This window comes from Eufriesea mexicana, unplaced genomic scaffold (assembly GCF_001483705.2).
Source record: "Eufriesea mexicana isolate 0111107269 unplaced genomic scaffold, ASM148370v2 scaffold76, whole genome shotgun sequence".
In the NCBI taxonomy this organism is placed as follows: Eukaryota; Metazoa; Arthropoda; class Insecta; order Hymenoptera; family Apidae; genus Eufriesea; species Eufriesea mexicana.
In genome coordinates, this window is record NW_016908289.1 from 2,596,515 (window position 1) to 2,616,589 (window position 20,075).

General features: G+C 37.7%; 1 protein-coding gene across 1 annotated transcript in view; it reads left to right on the top strand.

Annotated features, from left to right (window-relative positions):
* The window catches only part of Ten-a (Teneurin-a transmembrane protein), a 137,545-nt gene that overhangs the window by 88,354 nt on the left and 29,116 nt on the right, over positions 1-20,075 (top strand). The window contains exons 3-5 of the mRNA XM_017910654.1: positions 14,895-15,014; positions 16,087-16,730; positions 17,978-18,191. Of these exons, the coding sequence (XP_017766143.1) occupies positions 14,895-15,014; positions 16,087-16,730; positions 17,978-18,191 (978 nt within the window). The remainder of the gene's footprint in view (positions 1-14,894; positions 15,015-16,086; positions 16,731-17,977; positions 18,192-20,075) is intronic.

Genomic DNA, 20,075 nt, shown 5'->3' on the forward strand with positions numbered 1-20,075 from the left:
TCAATCATGCATTTCCCATAGCCTTGCTCTCGGTGGGTCACGTACCCTAAACATTTAGTTACCTTTCGCTCTTCACTTGCATTCCATAGAGTCATAAATATCTCGTTCATCCGATCCTTGCACGCGGTCACTCGTCCTTCCATGGGCACTTTAGACGTCATTCTAAACATTCGTTCTGAACCCTAGGTTGCCGTTTATTGCTCGTCGCCAGCTAGATAGGTCCAAGGGTTTCTTTGCACTAATTCTTGCACTTGTTATTCCTATATGTATACACACCTTTATCCTGTTTTATAACTAGTATAAATTACCATTAATCCAAGCGTGACGTTAAAGGCATTAACTCCTTTGACTGCCACGCCGAAATTACATGTTTCCCTCAGGACGCCACGGGAGTGCAACCGCTAGATGCAAAATTTGTTTTAATATTTTTTACGTTCTAATACAAATTTTTAATTGTTCAATGGAGCATTTCTTACTTCAAAGTATCTTCTAATTAGCGGTTATAATCAATATGCACTAACTGTCAATTTTCATTCAATGTTGTTCAATGTAGTTTAAGTAGTTCAAGCGCTCGATCACTGTGGCGCCACAGGAGAACTATGGCCGGTCATATATGACCAACGTCGCAGTCAGTGTTACCCGACCAAGCCACTCAACCTCGATGCTGTTAACATAAGTGAAAAATGTCAGAATACCATAGTCCCTCTCTCAGCTTTTGTAATTCCGCTTCGGCAGTAGGTATATCACAGGTTTTCAGAAATCCAGAGGACTCGAATTTGGGTTGTGGTTAATCGATGAGCGAGTGTGTTGAGAAATTCGCCAGTGCGGTTCGCGGTGACGCGAAAACGGTCGCGATCAAAGGGCTGTCTGCGCGGGAATCAAAATACAGTTAATTCATCTATTATGTATGAGTAGGTCCGTCGATCGGCCAGTAGCTGGCTCTTATTTACGCTGGCCTCCGTGAATTTATCGCCACTCCGCTTGGAAAATCCTTCTGCCCATTAATCCGCAGTTCACGCTACAATAACTCATTATCAAGTTGCAGATTTGGTTAGGGAGACGAGATGCACGGTCGAAATTCACCTGGACTTCGATTTGCCTAACTTGCAATATATAATCTCCCTGCAAACGGAAATGCCGAGTTTGTCATGTTCATCCGATTTCGATTTGATGAAAATCGTCCCGCGTGGGTCTGTGGTGTATCGTCGATAGCACTGAACGAGTGCCTGATTGGGCTTTTGTATGTCCACTTTCTAGTCTCAATATTCGAAATTCATTTTTCCTAAGAGATTCTGTGCAATTTAAAAAAAGAAACAAATATTGGAATAATAATTTAAACCCTTTGTACTCGACGATTTTTTGGCTAAAGAAGGGTAGGAGTTGAAAAATTTTCTGCTATAAAGCTGATGATATTTTTTGAGCAGTAAATAACAAATCGTATAATAATTAACACGTAGAATTATTTAATTTCGTTACCTCGCACACTGTTACATTATTTTAAATTTGATATATTAGTTAATATCGAGCTTCGAAATTTATCAAATGACGACTGAAGGGCGCCTCTCCAGTGTAAGGGGTTAACACTAGAACTACCAATCCAGTGAAAATGACTGGTCCCACAATTTTCCTTTTTGCAGTCACCGAACACATACACCTGCTTTAAGAATAAAATTGGTATCAACTTATATTAACCCTTTGCCTACGGCAGATTTTGATACACAGCGACCGTACCATACGGTAGGAATTCAGTTACGATATGCGCCATTTTTGTGAAAACAAGCGTCCTCCGTGTCAAAAAGCCTAACTACGTCGAGCACCTATAGGCGCCCTCTGTGTCACAAACGCAAAATTTCTAAGCGTCCATAGGCGCCCACCGTAATCAAGGGGTTAAGCAAAAACTGTAATCGATATATTCACTCATATTCATCATACCGCTGAAATTACTATAGTCTGTGCACGTTATAGTTAGATACCTATTAAAGGTTGGTAGTTCTAGCGTTAAGACGTTTAGTAATCATTGTATCTCTCGTACCTTCGCATCACTGGCAGATTTATTATGTGATGAGAAGGATTTGATATGCTAGTTCCATTGGTACGAAATTTCATGGTTTATTATCCCAATGAAGATCAATCAGGTCGCAAATGTGTTCCCTCTTCGAATTTGCACGCGCTGTTGGACAACGACATCGGCAGCGTTTTATGAACGAGCAGTAATGGAGCTAAAATTAAAATTCATCTAGCATTTCACCTGCTCCCCCATATCGCTTGTTTCGTACCGTTAACGCAACACGCATGGGGATCGAAATTTTTCACTGCGCTTCCTGCTTTCTAACTATTCCGTTCCCTTTCCCCATTCATCGTGAAATGTATTTATCAGGCCTGTGTCGTTAAACGGCGCGCCTCTTTTTTAACATAATATTTCAATAAAACTCGGCTGGCCGTGGATCATTCGGTAAAGCTATTGGTTCCCTTTTTTAACGGGATGTTTCAGTTAAAATCAACCATTAGCCGGTGAAAATCGAGTTCTCTTTTTTTCGCTTGCCGGCGAGAATATTTCTTCTTTTGTTTTCTCTTTTGCCGTTGACATTAAATTTTTGGCCAGAAAGATGTGAAATATTTAACATCAAAGTGCGTGGTGTTGGGATTTTTTTATGAAAAACGTGTTCCATTAATTTATAATATATTCCGGGCACCTTTTGTTTCTTATTCATATCAAATTTCAACTATTTCATTATGAAATATTTAATATTGACACGTTATTTTCTTTATAGTGGAAAATTTTAATGATACTTTGTATAGTTCATAATGGAGGAATTCTTTATGTGCAGAATTTCACTCAGGAATGAAGCCATGAAATATTCAACTGTGAATGTGTCACTTTTAATAGCGATTTTCTTTTTTCCTACCCCCTTTCTTTCTTGTCTTTCCATCTTTATTAAACATTCATCGGAATCAGAATTTTTTCCATTAAATTTTACCCAGGAACATCAAATTATGGAATATTTAGTTGCTTCTGGACAAGTTCTTTCATTCCCTCTTCTCTTTCATTTTCACGTTTATTATATATTCAGCGTGAACCTGAAAAGTAACCTCTTCGTTTAAACAAGGAATTATAATTACATCTTTACGATAAGTAAAATACCAAACTTCCTTTTTTACCGATAAAAATCAAACATATATAATATTCTCAACGATACCATTATTCCTCGTCTACGATGAAAGCAAAGTTTCATTTATTTCCCCTCGATACAAACGTTCCATAAAAATTTCAATTCCTAACCTTCAAAACTCTCTCGACTATCCTAACCTCTTTCTTCCGTTTCCTTTCATCAGCCGATTTTATCATAACGGCTAAACTGCGAGATACTTGAACACCAATAACAAAGGCTTCCTCTTCCGTTTTTCCTCATCACGAAAATATTTCAGCAAATGTCATCGCTGTGAGATGCACGAGCGTCTGCGGAGGTAAATAGCGGGGATATAGCGCTGCTTTAGGTAGCGGCGGTGACATCTAGCGGGCAGAGGGGAAAGCTAGATCTGCCGGTGAGCGTAGATGTTCTCCCGCGGTACGCACACCCGCAAATTAAATACCGTTTAACGACGGAAGTCCGGATCTTCGATAGGAAGTGCGCGGAGCCGCGTGGTAAACATTACTAGCGCAATGGTTCGTTTAGTAGCAAGCGGCGGTTGCCTCCATCCGGTTGGGGGAGAGGTGAAAATATTGTCGACCGATGGCGAGGAAGCGCTTCGACAGTGTGGTCCGCGTTTCCGGCCAATAATGATCAGCCTGGAGAAACACTGTGCTCTCTGCCCCGTCGTTCGTTGGGGAGTGTGTAAAGGGCGAGTTTGAACGGTCACGCGAGAATCGATCATGCGAGGAACGCTCGTGATATCGATTCGATTTTGATGGCTAGGGAAATTGGAAGATGGAGAATTCTGTTTTAGTATTATCGATCGGTGAAAAGATTTCCCGTTAACTTTGAAACGTTAATGTTGCTTTCACTCGTTTTTAGGTTATGAATGTAAATATAGAATAGGAACGATAGAACAGTATAATAGTTTTGAAATAACATTAATAGTCACAAGATATGCTTTTTTAATCATTTTCTTTTTAATTGCTGAATTTGGGAATTGATTAATTCTATTAATATTAGGTTTTTCCGATATATTTTTTCCTCGAATAAATAATATTAGATTTTTATTATTACCACCTTCTTTATTATTATTATTAATTAGGAGAATTTTTAATTTTACATCAGGAATTGAATTAATATGAAATAAATTAAGTTAGTTAATTGTACAGTTTTTAATTGCGATTAGAAGATGGCGCTGCCTCCTTATTCTTTAATAAGATGTCTGCCACCATAACTGCTCCTTTGAAATGTACAGACGATTCGTATCGGGTTTTACTGGCAATAAATTTAGGATCTTCGGGAGCTTATGAGGTCGATTCAAAGAAAATCCCTCTATTCCACGATGGGCATTAACCTCAAATGGGACCGGCTTGAGCGTTTCGTCCTTACGATGGTGCAATGTAGAGTACACAGTTAAGATCTTATTTTTGCCTCTTTCTATACCTCGATAGTGTTTATTGTAAATTTTGTGACTAGTCACAAAAGTGACGAACTGACGAGTTTTTTATTTTAGTGAAATTTATTTTGAATTTCGACTTTCTTAGTATTTCATTTATTCAACAATAGCAGTTATAAATTGGTATGTCAATTGTGTGCATCCTAGTATTTTATCACCAGCAGATTATTTATGTATATTTTATTTGAAAATATAATTTTAACTTTATCTTAATTCGAAACTTCGATTTTACATATTTAACGCGGAATGTGAACTAGGTTTCTTTTTCGAAATATTTTTTCGAAAAAGAAATATTTTTCCTCTATAGCACTAAAGATATTCCGGTTTACTCCAGTTTCGATAACCTACGTGAAATGTACATCTTTAAAAAGAATTTACAGGATTAAATGTTTCCCACTCGGAACCAACCTAACCTCTGACACTCTAGAAACCACACATTCTAAAACTGACCTACAACACGCACTCTCAACACTTGAAAGCTACCTCGCAAGCACTTGGCAATAAAACTTTCACAACTTCCAACCCACGTTCCTCCCAGCTCACCCGCTGATTAACTATTCTGCACGGTAGTCTGGAGGAGACGTAAGAAACGTGAGATCAAAGAGCGGCAGAGGGCGTAGCGGTAAGAATCCAGGGAGGAGTAGCTTAGCCGGCGCTGTTACACGAAAATTGCATCGCAGGCCGAAAGAGGGGATGACGAAAGCCGGAAACCGACTAGAGAAATTAACGCCTGCCCGTTATCAGCGCGAAACACTGGCTCCCTCCGGCGGTGATGCGGTAGACTGACGGAATTGCGTTTTTGCATTCGGTCCAAGCCGACAAATCCCTGAATCCGAAGCTCTGGCGGTCAAGGTCTCCGTTGTGCTGGAATTACGGTTTATCTTTCCGAAGGCGGACGGAATAAAGGGGATTTCGTGGGAAAGAAGGAAGCAAGGGTAGAGATACGTCCCATTGTTCCCGTCGCGTATACAGTTGCTAGTAAAAGTGTGTTGGTTTCGTCGTACGGCTTGGTTATGTTGTCGGGGAAAAATAAAATTCGTGGAAGATAACTTACCGTGTCAAATTTGGATCAGTCATGGAAATTTACGAATTATAGGTTATGTTTCGGTATATGTGCCTATAATTACGAAAGTGGTTCAAGTCATCGACTTAAGAGAAACGATTTTATTATTTATTTCGTGTTGCATTCATTTATATTAGGATAAAATATATTTATTTTCTACAAAACAGTGAAAATTGAATCGTTAGATTGAGTGTTTAGCCTTATCGCAATTAATTTTATAATTTATGACGTATTTAAAGGCCGAAGCTTTTAATATTTCAGAAGCAAATATAAGTAACTTAGACCACTTTCATAATCACGAGCACATGTGTACCGTGACTTGTCTGACCAATGATTGATGTTGCTACTTACGAACCTATCCGAACATTGTCGAAGTTACTTACTTAGTGAATATTGGCGGTAAATTCAAATCAAAAGTTCTCTATAATAGATTTTTGTCAAATTTTATCTGAAAAATTTCTATCGTAGTATCTTAGTGTCTTTTTTTATAAATATGCCTAGGATAATCTCGATTAAAGTGTATGCAGATAAGTAGAATATTATAGAAATATTTTTTTCAACAATCAATCGTTTTATTCGTTGGGATTACGGGAATTGGGCGTCGAATGAGCATAGGTTATCTGGTCTATGTTAATGAGTAGGTTAGGTTTGTAGTGCTGGATTGGACGTACCACTATATGGCTAACATCGGGAACCGAAGGGTAGGCAAATTTGGACCAGTGCAACACGATCACGAGCAACCACTTGAATTAAGGATGGTAGGACCTCGTAACTTGCTACCAGGTGACATACCTTTAGCAATAGATGTACATTGCGAAACACTAGTATGAACGTTTCGAAATAAATTACAGAATGAGTTTACACAGACAATGTTACTTTTTTGATGGACAAAATTGAAATATTTTAAAGGATAATTCTTCGTCTTACTCTAATTCCAATACCAATTACTTAGGAAAGAGATAGCATCTCTATAGCACACAAGAATATCGATAAAGAAAGTTTAATATATGAAAATTGTGCATATTTAGATATGACTAAACTTTCGTTCAACCTAATCTTCTGGAAAATTGTAAAAAGGCAGCGAAATTTCGTAGGGGACATTTAAATGTGACACCCTGTATATAAAACATCCTCGAGTCACCCTTGGACTGGACTGTCCCTCGAATCTACCGTCTGCATTCTTCCTCCTCTTCCGACGCCTCATGTCCCTTCCTCTCGCGTGTCTGAAAAGCGGAAGAAAGAAAAGAGGAGAAGATTGCAAAGCCGGATCGGCCTCGAGGAGACCTCGCCAGCTGTTATTTCTGCATTCCGGTAAATCGAGTCGGGAATCCAATCTGCCTGTTTGCTACTGCATCCAAACTACCCTCTTCTACACCCACACCTCTGCTTTTCCCTTTCTCTCAGTCCCTTTCCTCGCCCCTAGTTCTCTCTGCTTCTTCCTAGTCTTCCAGACGGTTCAGGATTTTTCTGACTGGCCAGTGTCGTTGAGAATTCTTCACGTGTTTCCTGAAACGAATTTCGTATATCTTGGTGACTTACTGACATTAGATGCATTCTTTTCGGTGTATCCTACTCAGCTTAATTTAACAAACATATTTTAACGAACACTTTAACAAGCGAAGTATACATGGTAAATTAAAGCGCACAAAAATCCATCTTATACCGTTATCACAGCTCTAACACACTAGCGCCACCGTGGTTCATATTTATACTAAACTTTTCCTTATCATATAAACGTATATCATATATACATTTCATTTCGAACCTATACATTCGAATGCTTTAGTGCATAATTTATATTATATACTATTACATATTACGTACTATACATTACACACAACTTTGGTTATCGACTTCATTGTCAGAAATGACTTTCCGAAAATTATATGAACTATTAGTGCGAATATCTCGCATATATAAATAGACCAAATTCATCAAATTAGCACACCGTTAATAACACTATTAATTACTCAAAATTAACCATAAATACTAAAGGATCAGAAAATAATTATACAAAGCGAGTATCATAATTTCGACCAAGAAGTTTCATCTGAGAAAATGACATGTCTAATGCACCAGCTTAATAATTTCCGTAGACAAGCAATAAGAGAGAGGGGCGGGAGGAAGGAGAGGGCTATCAATTGATCGAAACAGCTCAGGTTTTTCGACTCGCGACTTTAAATATCGCCCTCTTTACTCCGTCGTGCTCGATATATTTGTTGTTGATGCCACAACCGCTCGAATCGTTGGCTATTAATAATCGCGAACGAATTTTTGCCCCTGTTCCTTTCCACGAAACCGTGAACGAGGAATCGAGGCGTTTCATGGAAGACACGGTGTTCGAGGAGGAAACGAATCGCCTCTTCGCTGCCGCCATTTTTCTTCCGTCAAACGCGGCGAATGTTTTGATTTCTGCAGATTCTTGGAGTTATCGCTGCGGATGTACGTGAACTTGCAAGGAAAAATGCAATACAGGATATTCTCGAAGGAACATTGTTTATACGACGAGTATAATTTTAAATACCGGATCGCGAGAATTTTTTGGAAAGCTAACCAATTAGTTAACCGCAGAGTTCTTTAAAAGATAGGTTAGATAACCGTAGAATTCTTTAAAGATGGGTTAGATAACTAGAAGGAAGATACTCTTTTTCCGAGTAAGATAACAACTTCAAAATGGCGGAATCTTGAATATACATTTTAAACACGTTGCTTCAGTAACTCATTTACGACGTCATCAAATTTGCACGCATAACCTCAAATTATGACAAATAGGGGAATACACCAAGTTCTAACATAACATAAAAATGATATGAAAATTCTTAACTCATTATTCTCCTTCAATAAGTCATTATTGTAGAAGCTGGTGGAAAATTGTAAAAATTTTTCTGGAAATTTCAACATTTTGAAAATAACACGATGAAATTTTCGTTACTGCGAGTTAACATTTTATACGTACGATAAAATTATTCAAATCCGATCCACGGAATATTTCAACAAACACGAACTTGATGAACATTGCAACGTATTACAAAAATTGTCGAAGCACTTTCTGTAATTTATTGTGTATTAATAAATGCGAGAAGAAAAGTATTAAATGAATACAATCTCGACGAATTTCTTTTCTATGAAGAAATACCAGAGCAAGGTATATTTTACTCTTTATAATTCGTTTCACATGCTTTAGCAGGTACATTTGTAATGAAAAAAGTAAAAAAAATAAAATGAAAAATATCGCTAAACTTTCGCCACACTTTCTACATCTAATTACAATTTTTAACATTTGCACCAGTGAACATTTTAATTGGAGGAGTTCTAATGCAATTATACCGGTAGTTTTAACTTCTTCCGCTAAAATTTATGTCCTCTGTTCAATTTCAAGCTAATGTTTCGTCCATAAATAAGTTGTGTACATGTACAGTAATGTAAAAATTCTCGAAGCACTTTCTCTAATTTACCATGTGTTAATAAACGAGAAAGACAAGGAGGAAAAAGTTATCTGCTAAGCAACTTATATTTATACGATATTTTTTCCCCGGTTTCGTGCTCCAGATTTATCCCCCTGAGGTATTAACGTGTGGTTAAGCGTCACAACGTGTACCTTTGTGTATACGAACATCCACGTATACCTTTCCATTTAATAAATTAGAAAGGGGACCGCTCTATCGTTGTCCCGGCAGGATGCCTGAAAATTAAATCACATCTATGTAGATGGTATTCGCAACGATGGCCTGAAGTTGCGGAGGAGAGAAGAATAGGAAGCTTTTTTCGAGATCAATTAGTTAGATTCAACGGTAAAGTTTACTTGGCAAACTCCGCTTTTCGACGCTGCCGGCATTACGACCCCGAAAGAATTTCGTGTCTGCAAGAATTTACCGGTGGAATTTCAGCATCTTTGGATTGAATTAATCGACGAGCTCACGGGATAAGGATCTGAATTGTCCTGCTTCGATTTTAACTGATTTTTGTGAGATAATAGCATCTGGACTCCTCTAAATAACATGGTATAATACAAGAAGAAAGGCGATCTAAAATATTTGACTTAACGTACTGCTTTGCCAATGTAACTTCTATAACTTCAGTTTATATCCATAGTCCATATTGGATGTACAGTCCGTGATGTCGAATATAGCATAGTCGTAAAATCAGTGGAGAGAAAAATACTTTATGTTTTGACCGTAGGAACGACCACATCAGATATTTGGTGATCGTGAGTGTCGTTTAATGGCGTACGATGTCTCCATGGAATGGATTCTTCCATTCCAGTGTATTATCAGTAATGGTCTATGAGGAGTTGAAATTTTGGTATGCATTAAAAATATGGACCAGAACTTAGTGATAATAGTTTGACATAAAAACGTAAATACAAATTTTATGTAATTTCTGTACTTATTCTCATTTTTAGGAAGAAATGTAGTACCATTCTCTGTTACCCTAGGTTACCCTAACCTGAAAATGTAATTACAAAATTATTGAAAAGTATTGATTAGTAGATTAATGAGTAAATTAAATTAAGCGAGAATAAATTAAATTTTACATTATTTTTTCTGTAAAAATTTTCCAAACTTTGAAATTTAGTTTAACTTTCATAGAGAATGAGAATTCTAGGAATCTAGTGACTTAATTTTGTTGGTAATATTGACGGAAAAACGTATTATACTAGTATCGGTGGATTAGGAAGAACGATACGCGGATCGATGGTAAACATTTCATTAAAACGCACGGAAAGAAAGCGGAAGCATAAGGTGGGCATGGAAGAACGGATAATCCTTCGATAATCCGGGAATCATTCTCGGGAATGAATCGCTCTATCGATCCGAGGGAATATAATTGAAAAAGTTGTTCCTTTGCTCTTGTCGATCGAGTTGCCTGTCGTTCTCAGCCGACTTCACCTTTTCCCTGTCTCGAATCAAGGGGTGAATCAAGGTGCTAGAACAGAGCTGGCGGCGGGAAGGAAAGGGGGCGTGTTTCATCCTTCAACCCATTTCAAATTTCCGGCGATTTTGATGATGAAAGTTCACTGTCTCTCCGCCATCTCGTGGAGTTTCGCTTTTAATGCGTTTGTGTTCAACAATTTGATACCATACTCTGTAGTTAAAAGCGTATAATAGCTATTTAAAAATTGCGGAAAATTAATCACCTTGATATACGTTCTGATATGTTATACAGAAGAATCCTAACCTCCAAATTGTACGTCTTATTCCTATTTCGCTATTTGAAATTTCAATCTATTCATTGTAAGATACGATAAAATTCACCGAACATGTCCTTCGCATGTACTTGCTTTAATCTGAAACCACACCTGTACCGTGTTTCTGTCGTGGTCGTGTACGCTCTCGTACGTATGCACGCGGAACAGGAGCTCGCGTAACACACGTAAAGCACGTAGAAGCGGTGATTGGCGATCGACGTAGAACGAGAACGAAAACGACGCCGCGATTGCTCCTGATGCTCGCAAAATAAGGTCAGTTCACAGTTCACTGCAACTCAATTTCCAACGATAGTTACATAACGAGCAGCGTCGATCTCGCGGGGACGCTGCTTCTTTTCCAGTTATTTCGCAGGGCACGGTATCTGCAGGCTGCGTCAGTCGATTTCCGTGCGCGCGCACACGTACCACCGAGATAGAGGTCGCATGCGTGCTTTTCCATGCACGGATGGTAATTTATCTGTCACCGCTGACGCGTGGAATCAAAGTCGTAATTGGAGTTGTACGCTTGGTCCTTGGATTCCCTTTTTTTGGAGTTTTTTTTTTTTTTTTTTTTTTTGAAAAGGCTGCATTGATCGTTGGTTATACGATAAAGTCGATATAGAATTTTGATTGAGAATAATAGTTTCGTATTTCTGTTGTTAGAATATTATTTGTCAGCTGCGTGATTAATAACAGTAGGAATTGTTGAGTACAAGTTTGCAGTAATAAATAAATTACAGAGTATCCTGGATCCTCAAGATTTTATATCTTAAAAGAAAAAGAGAAGATAGAAGAAAATGAGGTTAGGAAATTATCTTTTATAGTTATTTAAATCGTAATTGTTACTTACAAATAATAATCGATTGGTGTATTATCCAATATCGGAAAATAAACTGACAACCAATTGTACTGTATCCAAGAAATGAACGTAAAGAAGAACTGGCATCAAATGATAACCTATAAAAACGAATAATTTTTAGTTCGATACAGACAGATTCGTTAGCAGATCGCAATCAAAGGACGATCCAACAAATATACATATCAATCGTCGACTCGCTAATGGAACACACTGCTGCAATGTCACGCATGTGGGAATTCTATTTGCCGGCCCATGAATCCAGGCGGATGACGCGGAAAAGAAAATATTACCCGACACACAAATTACCGTTTCCGTCGGTATGACAGCGACCTCGCTTACGATTGGATAGTTCTCGCCACTGCGAACCACGTGACCCTTGCACGCGAATATTATTGCGCATGCAATAAGGTATGCGCGATAAATCATAGGAGCGCATCGAAAAAGGGGGATCTAGAAAGAAAAGGAAGCGGATAGATGAATAGTAAAATATCGATCATCAGGACGCGGTTCTCTATTTGTAAGTTCGTTCGAAAGATGGTAATGCGTGAATTCAATTAACCGAGAGCTCGAAAGCAACGAGACGTATAGATAAGCCAAGAGGTCGTTAGACACGTTGTATTGCGAGTGGTGGGGAGAAGAAGAGAAGAAGGGTGGGGGTGTTCGCTTTTAAAAAGTCTCGTTAACCCGCGTAATTAATTCGCTGCGAGTGGACGCGACCACCGGGATAGAGAATTAATTCAGCCATGATAATTCTTGGCTGTGGATAAGGATTTTATTGTGAGATTCATTGTGCCGTTTTAAATTTAATCGATCTACGCTTTTATTGTCAGGAGGACATTAATATAAATGGAAGATAGGGCGTTAAAACTTGAGACAAGCACCTAGCGCTATCTGTGTTCATCACATGAAAATAGGTTTATCATAATTACATTTGTTGCTTACCTTATGCGGTATTTTTATGTAAATACAGAAATCTATACTTAATTATTTAGCAGTGGATTAGAATCCGATTAATCGAGTAACCATCATATGATTTCACTGAGGAAAGTAGAGCACAGCGAAAGAAATCCTTTGTGTGATATTAATTTAAAATCTAAAATCCAATATTTTTAATTCATTGTGTTACAGTATATCTAACATTACGTACAATTACCGTATTTAGAATGCGGAAGATTAATTTGTGAAAATCCTTTGAAGAAATATCACTTTGACAAATTAGAGAGATTCCCCTGGAATTAGGTTTATGATACTATAGTACGTACTAGGGTATCTACGAGAGAATACCTGAAATTCGGGTCACCAATTTGGCTCAAATTTTGTGTAGAATTATACGTGTGTGATAATATCCCAAAAGTGTAGTTTTCATATATAGTGTTAGTATTAAATTAATAAAATCTCGACGAGTTCTTTTCTATGAAGAAATACTGATAAAAAATGCATTTTCCTCTTCGTAATTCATTTCACATTCTTTTACAGGTACATCTGTAATAAAAAAGAAAAGTAAAAAAATATAATAAAAGAGATCGCTAAACTTTTGTCACATTTTCTACATCTAATTAAATTTTTTAACATTTCCACTAGTGAACATTTTAATTGGAGGAGTTATAATGCAATTATCCCAGTAGTTTCAACTTTTTCCGCAAAAATTTACGTTCTCTATTCAATCTCAAGCTAATGTTTCGTTCATAAATAAGTTGTGTACATATATAGACCTCCATGAAAGAGTATCGAGTGGCCTACTTCTTTTACAACCCCATTAATGTCGAGTTGCACATAAACAATATCGGTTTCTGAAACTGTATTTGTAGAATGTTGCCACAAACACGTTGGCGGTGTTGTAATGAAGATCGTGCGTTGTCAACCTAAACGACAGTCGTTTGTAACTAAAATTATCGCTATTTAAAGTGAGAAATAGTACTTAAGGATAATTTATGTTTACTTCACCGTCAAATTGTATGATATATATATACATATTTCCATAATTTCCAGTTAAAACTTTTAACACGTTGTATATACCTGTGTGTTGTCTTAGTTTTATAACAAAAATTCAGGTGATTACAACAATGATTAAACTTTAGTCGATGCATTTTGTACATAAAATCGCGCACAATAATTATGAAATTAACATTAATGAATACTTTAATTGATTTTTGTGCAAAGAATTGTTTGCCCATTCCACAATTTTAACCTCAGCATTTCATAACCTATATAACAATACATAATAATATTAGTGATCCAGCATTTAAGAATTAAAATCTGTATTTTCACATACCTACTGTCAAGCATAGGAAAGGAAATTCGGGAAATATCGTACGTTGAAACTTCGTAATATGTTTATATCCGCACGATAAAACACACACGTTCCATTCGCAAACAGCCGGTTCCGCCATGTTTAGCGACCAATTACCGGCGCGCGCATTAAACGCTGAAACAGAGGCGCGGTCTTTGTCATTCGAATCGCTGTCTTGAAAAGTTACCGCTAGATGCCGTGACGGGAAAATCTAGTGTCCCATCGTAATTCGAAAGCGATTGTTCGAATTTATGAAGCCATTAGGGCACCGCGGGACGTTCGACCAAAGCCCTGTTCCTGATTCCTAGCGCAATAAAAGAGTCGCGTTACGGTGGTATTTTGTCCGAAGTGGCGGCTACCTACATTAAGACTATAACAAGCTGATTGCGTGGGCCTTTGTTGCACGGACGAAGCGTACCGTGTATATGTGTGGAGCGTATATATGTTTTATAAAGAAAACTGGCCGGCAGGTAGCGCCCTAAACTCCCTTACGATGTAATATCGCGGTAAGCGAGCAATTCAGAGATTCTCGTAAGTGTGCCATTCTTTGCAATATCGAGTGTTCTCAAAGGAACGACGAATGTGTATCTAAAGTCTAAAAATTGGCAAGAAAATAAATTTTGTTTAAATAGATAAATATAAAATATGACATAATTCGTTGCTTTTTATTTTAGTTGCATAAATTGACGAAAATATAAGGTCCCTTATATTGTATTTGGACGCTGATCATTTATGAACGACTGTATATCACAAAATTACTGCAGAAGTAATTTAAATGTGATGCGAGCACGATCGAGTAGGAAAAAATCTACGCCAAAACAGAAATGACGTGCACATTATTAACATATCGCTGTGAGGCATAGACTGTTTAATGGCTAAAGGGGAAACTCTGTTTTCTTTTCAGCAGTGAGCTCCATGCGGCCGATAGACAGCACGAAATGCGTGGTGGTCCAAGACGTGAAGGCTGTCACTCATGAGAACGCGCACGTTCACGACCCGATATCAACGCAAATACCCACCGAAGGTAAATATCGAGCGGTATCAATTTGCATCCACTATGCATGATGTAAATACTCCGGCGTACGACGTCTCACGGTAATTGCTTTTGGGAGGCGTCTGCTACGTTCGAATGGCTTCCCCTGGCCTGATATCGGCCGTCTCGTATATAACTATACAATGGCCACAGCGAGAATAATATCGGTTCTGATATGTAGCTATATTCGTCGAGTTACGCCATTGGAATATTTGTCGCAAGTCTGTGAGATTAAATACCGTAGCAAACATTTTTTACAAAAATTGGCGGGAAATATGAAATTTGATATGAAATTAAGTATTTTCACTCAGCTCAACATGCTTTTGTGCATGTGATACAAGTTTGTAGACACTAGTTCCTTAAAAGTGTGCGTGTATGCATATTTTTGAGGTTATTGGAGAAATTTCCATGATTTTCTGTGATATTTAACTTCGATATCTAACTTCACCCATGAATAACGTTACATGTGCAAATTTGGTTAAAAATGTGTAGGTATTAGATTATATACTTAAGAATGTAAATGTAACATCATTTTTTAACATACTGCGCAATTGCGAGATCTCAATTGCCATTAAAAGAGTGATATTGAAACACGAGTTACGAGAGCTTTAAAAGCATTTGCACGTGTTAATAAAATTTGGGTTTCTAGATAAATTTGAAGCACCTGATGAATTCATAGGAAGTTTGCAATCGTATTAGTATTATAGAACAGCTAATTTACTCGTGAAAATATATAAACTCATCGAAAATTTGATTACCTTTTATCATAAAAATATCACGTTCATTTGTCATAAACTATAGATAGATGTAGTAATTATTTTCACCGATTAGGATAATGATTTTCAAATTTTTAAAGATAATTTAAAACTTCGGAATCTAAAGATATAAATTATTAGTTATATCGAACGTACTATAGTCCTGCTTTATTCGTAGATTCATTTCAATATTAATATCTGCAAATAGGCCTACATAACCTATAAGAAAACAAAATTTTTCTGTAAAATATAATTACGAAGGACGAAAAATAAGCACAATAGATAAACAAGTTCTTTTTACTACACAGAGTCGCTGCCGACGAGTACAGCAGAGCACTCGAGTGCGTCGGATAGCGCCGGCGACCAACAGAGCGATCCTCAGATTCAGCAATCCGCACAGCAATGGCCGGCAGTGCTCGAGTTGCAGGCGTACAACGTGGCCCACTCGGCCGTGATCCTGCCATACCATTTCTGGAACACCGAGTTCCGAAACAAGCAACCCGCCTTTATCCGATTGAACCTTACTCTACCCTGGGGTGCGAACTTCGCTGTCTACGGAAGACGAAATGTCGCTCCAAGTGTCACACAATACGATTTTGTGGAGTTCGTGAAAGGTGGTAGAGTAGATCATAGGCTGAAAAGAGATACAAGTTCGGAGGCGGTCAGTTTCATGAAAACAGCTGCAACAGAGGCTCGATCTAGTGACAATCGCTCATACCAACACGTGCTGATCAAGAGAACGATTGTAGAACCGATGATGGTGAACGTTAGCTTACTTCAGTATCTGGATACTGGACGTTGGTTTTTGTCGGTGTATAACGATGAGTTGCAGTCATACAAGGTTACTCTGGTTGTGACCGAAGCCGAAGGTGTATCGACTACTTGCCCTAACGACTGCTCTGGAAGAGGATCATGTTATCTTGGAAAGTGCGACTGCATAGATGGGTATCAGGTGCGTATCCTCGGGTTTCTTGAGAGGTTAAGTTGATACGAGGAGCAAGAAATGGTTGGGCGATGGACTTACTGGAATTACACAAAATTTGGCAACAAATTGAATGCTACTGAAGATGTGGGATAAAAGAGATGAGCGATTTTATAGATGCACCTACCATATAATTGGAGAAGTATTCATTTTATTTGTTGCCATACCAACATCGTTTGTATCAAATTTTGTTTTTGGTGCACTCAAAACAAATTGATGGGTTTTCTTTCTTCATTCATAAATTGTATTATCAAATATATTTGGGTTGCTTTGACATCAAATATTGCTTTTATGAAATTTCAAATTGTGTACTTTGTACGTTCGATATAGTCTCTTATAATATATGATGTGTACTATGTACTAAATTTGAGTCAAATCGTTGACCTGTACATTATTTCGCTCCCCTTGTTAGTCCTCGACTGATGAGGTGAAATACCTGTGATATAACAGGCAAGGTGGGGTCACTTTAATCGGGATCAAGTGGACACGTAGAATATACGCTTCAGCTAGATAAATATATGACGATACTTACGTTAATGTTGCATTAATTGATTACAAACTACAAACTGTAAAATTAATATAATAAATTGCTCTTGCAACGGCGTATGGCATTTCAAAGGAACATGTGGCTCCATCTACAGTACTAAGAATTCATAATATAAATGAATAGCAGGATATCTTCGCTTCCTGTAGTACTGAATGTTTATAATGATGCATACAAACAAAAATTACAATAAATAACTGCAATAAAATGTTTGGGATACCATTAATAGAACTAAAAAGAGGAAAACCTTACTTTATATACTATGAATATAAGTTCGCAAACTTTAACCTGAAAATTACAGAAAGGAAAAAATTTATACACGTTGATTTGGAACTCATAAGAATGAGAATCCTCGGTCATACATAACCTCAATAAATAATTCCAGAAAGCCATACTGCAATTCCAACCGACAATAATTCTAAAGAATAACACTCTTTAAATCGCCGAAACCACGATTCTCAAGATCTGCTACCACAAATCTTGCACACAATCGTATCAAATCACTGTAACGATTCAATTTATCCATCAACCTCGTTCATGTAGCGATTTGGGAAGAATTACGTAGCGATCGAAGCGATTAGATCGCGAAATGGTGCTGCTAACGGCACTCGTCGATCATATTTATGATAGGGAGAAGAGAAATAGAAGATAATAGAATCGATGAAAATTTTAGGGTGCAGATTGCAGCAAGAGCGTGTGCCCCGTACTGTGCTCATCTCATGGACAATATGGTGGAGGTATGTGTCACTGCGAAGATGGCTGGAAAGGTGCCGAATGTGATATACCGTTAGGAGACTGCCAAGTTCCTGATTGCAATCAACATGGACAGTGCGTTAGAGGATCGTGTGTTTGTAATCCTGGTTGGAAAGGCGCCTTCTGTGATGAACGTAAGTCAAAAGCATGTTTAGATAAACATCTAATTGTCACTTAATATGTTCTAGATATTTCAACCAGATATATTGGAAAACAAAAATTTAAACATAATTTTAACTACAACACAAAATACTTACTCTGATTTCATAATGAAATGATTACACTTCCCTTGGTTGAGGTAATTAGTGAATGAGAAGTTCTAGATGAAGACATGACGGCACGTTTCCTAGTGATAATAGACCTTTAGAGGTGGAAGTGAAATCTGGATCCGGAATTGAATCTTGTTTTTTGAAAGGAATCTGTAACGGAAAAGAATTTTAGAAAAGATTCATACTCATTTGCAGATTTTTAACATCGATGCTCAAAAATCCCCTAATGCACGTCTATAAATAATAAAAGAAGGACGAGTCAAGCAGCAAACGAAGGAAAAAGAAACATGATGGAACACGGAATTTAAATGTACCCTTAAAACGCGACAGATGATCCAACTTTTGAGTTCATTAACGGCGACATTGTACTCAAAGCGTGTGCACGCATGCGCGCCACGTCCCGTCATATTTTAGCGTTAAAAACGAGCAGCGGAAACGCGAGCTGCTCGCAGGAAAACGTTTACCTCTCGACTTCTATTTCTGCGTCGGATGTTGTTTCTTCATATTTGTCACGCCGCCATTAATTTCCCCATAATTCAACCGTACGTCCTGCCCTCTACCGTACCTCTATCCAGGCAGATTCAAGGTATTAGTAATGCACGTTCCCTCGTCCGCCAGGCGCGTATATACCGTATGTCTCTGAGTATAACCTATAATTAATGCACGTTCTCCGGTTGAATTTATATATGGGTCAACCATCGCGACAATTCAACCAGACAATTAGTTTCATGCTATTTCATGGTCGTTTTAATTCTCCTTGAAATGTGTGAACTCATTAAGTGGGGAGAGTAGTCTATCCTATAGATTGTGTATGGTAGGTCGAGAAAATCTATCTCCTGTCACACCGAATTAAACGTATTGCGTTTACCGACTCAGTATTTGCATTCGTGTTTACATTATACATCTTTCCTCAACGAGTTCCTTGGAATAGATTACAAACTTGCAAACGAGCGGTTTTATCGGTTAACCTAAAATCGATATCTCTCTACATTCGTTTTAAACGTTGTTAACTAAAATAAAAATAAAAATTAGTATAATTCCTTCGTAATTGTTAGAAAAAGTAACTGATCTTGAAAGCTGTGGCGAGCATCAACTGCTTGGTATATTATCACGACTCAGTAGGATAGCAATCGTTCATTCTAAATTTTCAGAGTTCGAGAAAGCTTTTAAAGGAGTGAAGCGAATGGGTTTTTGTTTTATCTTACACATCTTTTGTTATATTTTCGTTGTATTTGTTATATCACGTACGTACCTTTTAAATTTGTGCGCTTATATTTCAGGAAGGAATAAAATTTGAGTTAAACGCCTGGAATGTGTTCTTTGTTAGAGCCATTTCGCGGAAGCCGGTTCGGAAAAATGACGTTGTTGGAACGAATGGGGAAATTATTCGCGGGAAGAGGAACGCTTTGTCTCTGACACTCCCACAGTTTCGTCGTAACGCCTCTTTCCCAATCATTCTTCAACGAACGATGGGGTATTCCTTTCGCATTAAAGTCTACTGGAATTGAGGATACATTTGTTTGATCATTAGCTAGCTAAAACTCGAAGTAAGTTTGTAATACGAAAATACGATTTTGAATTTTTTAGAACTTCATACAGACAGAACGATTTTTACCGAAACCGTGGTTACCTGGCTGTAAATATTTTATTTCTGAATCATCTGTGGCTTTTTCTGCGATTTTTCAGTATTTTTGTTCTTACTCCATTTTATGGTATCCATGTCTAGTTAGTTCCACAACTTTCTACAAC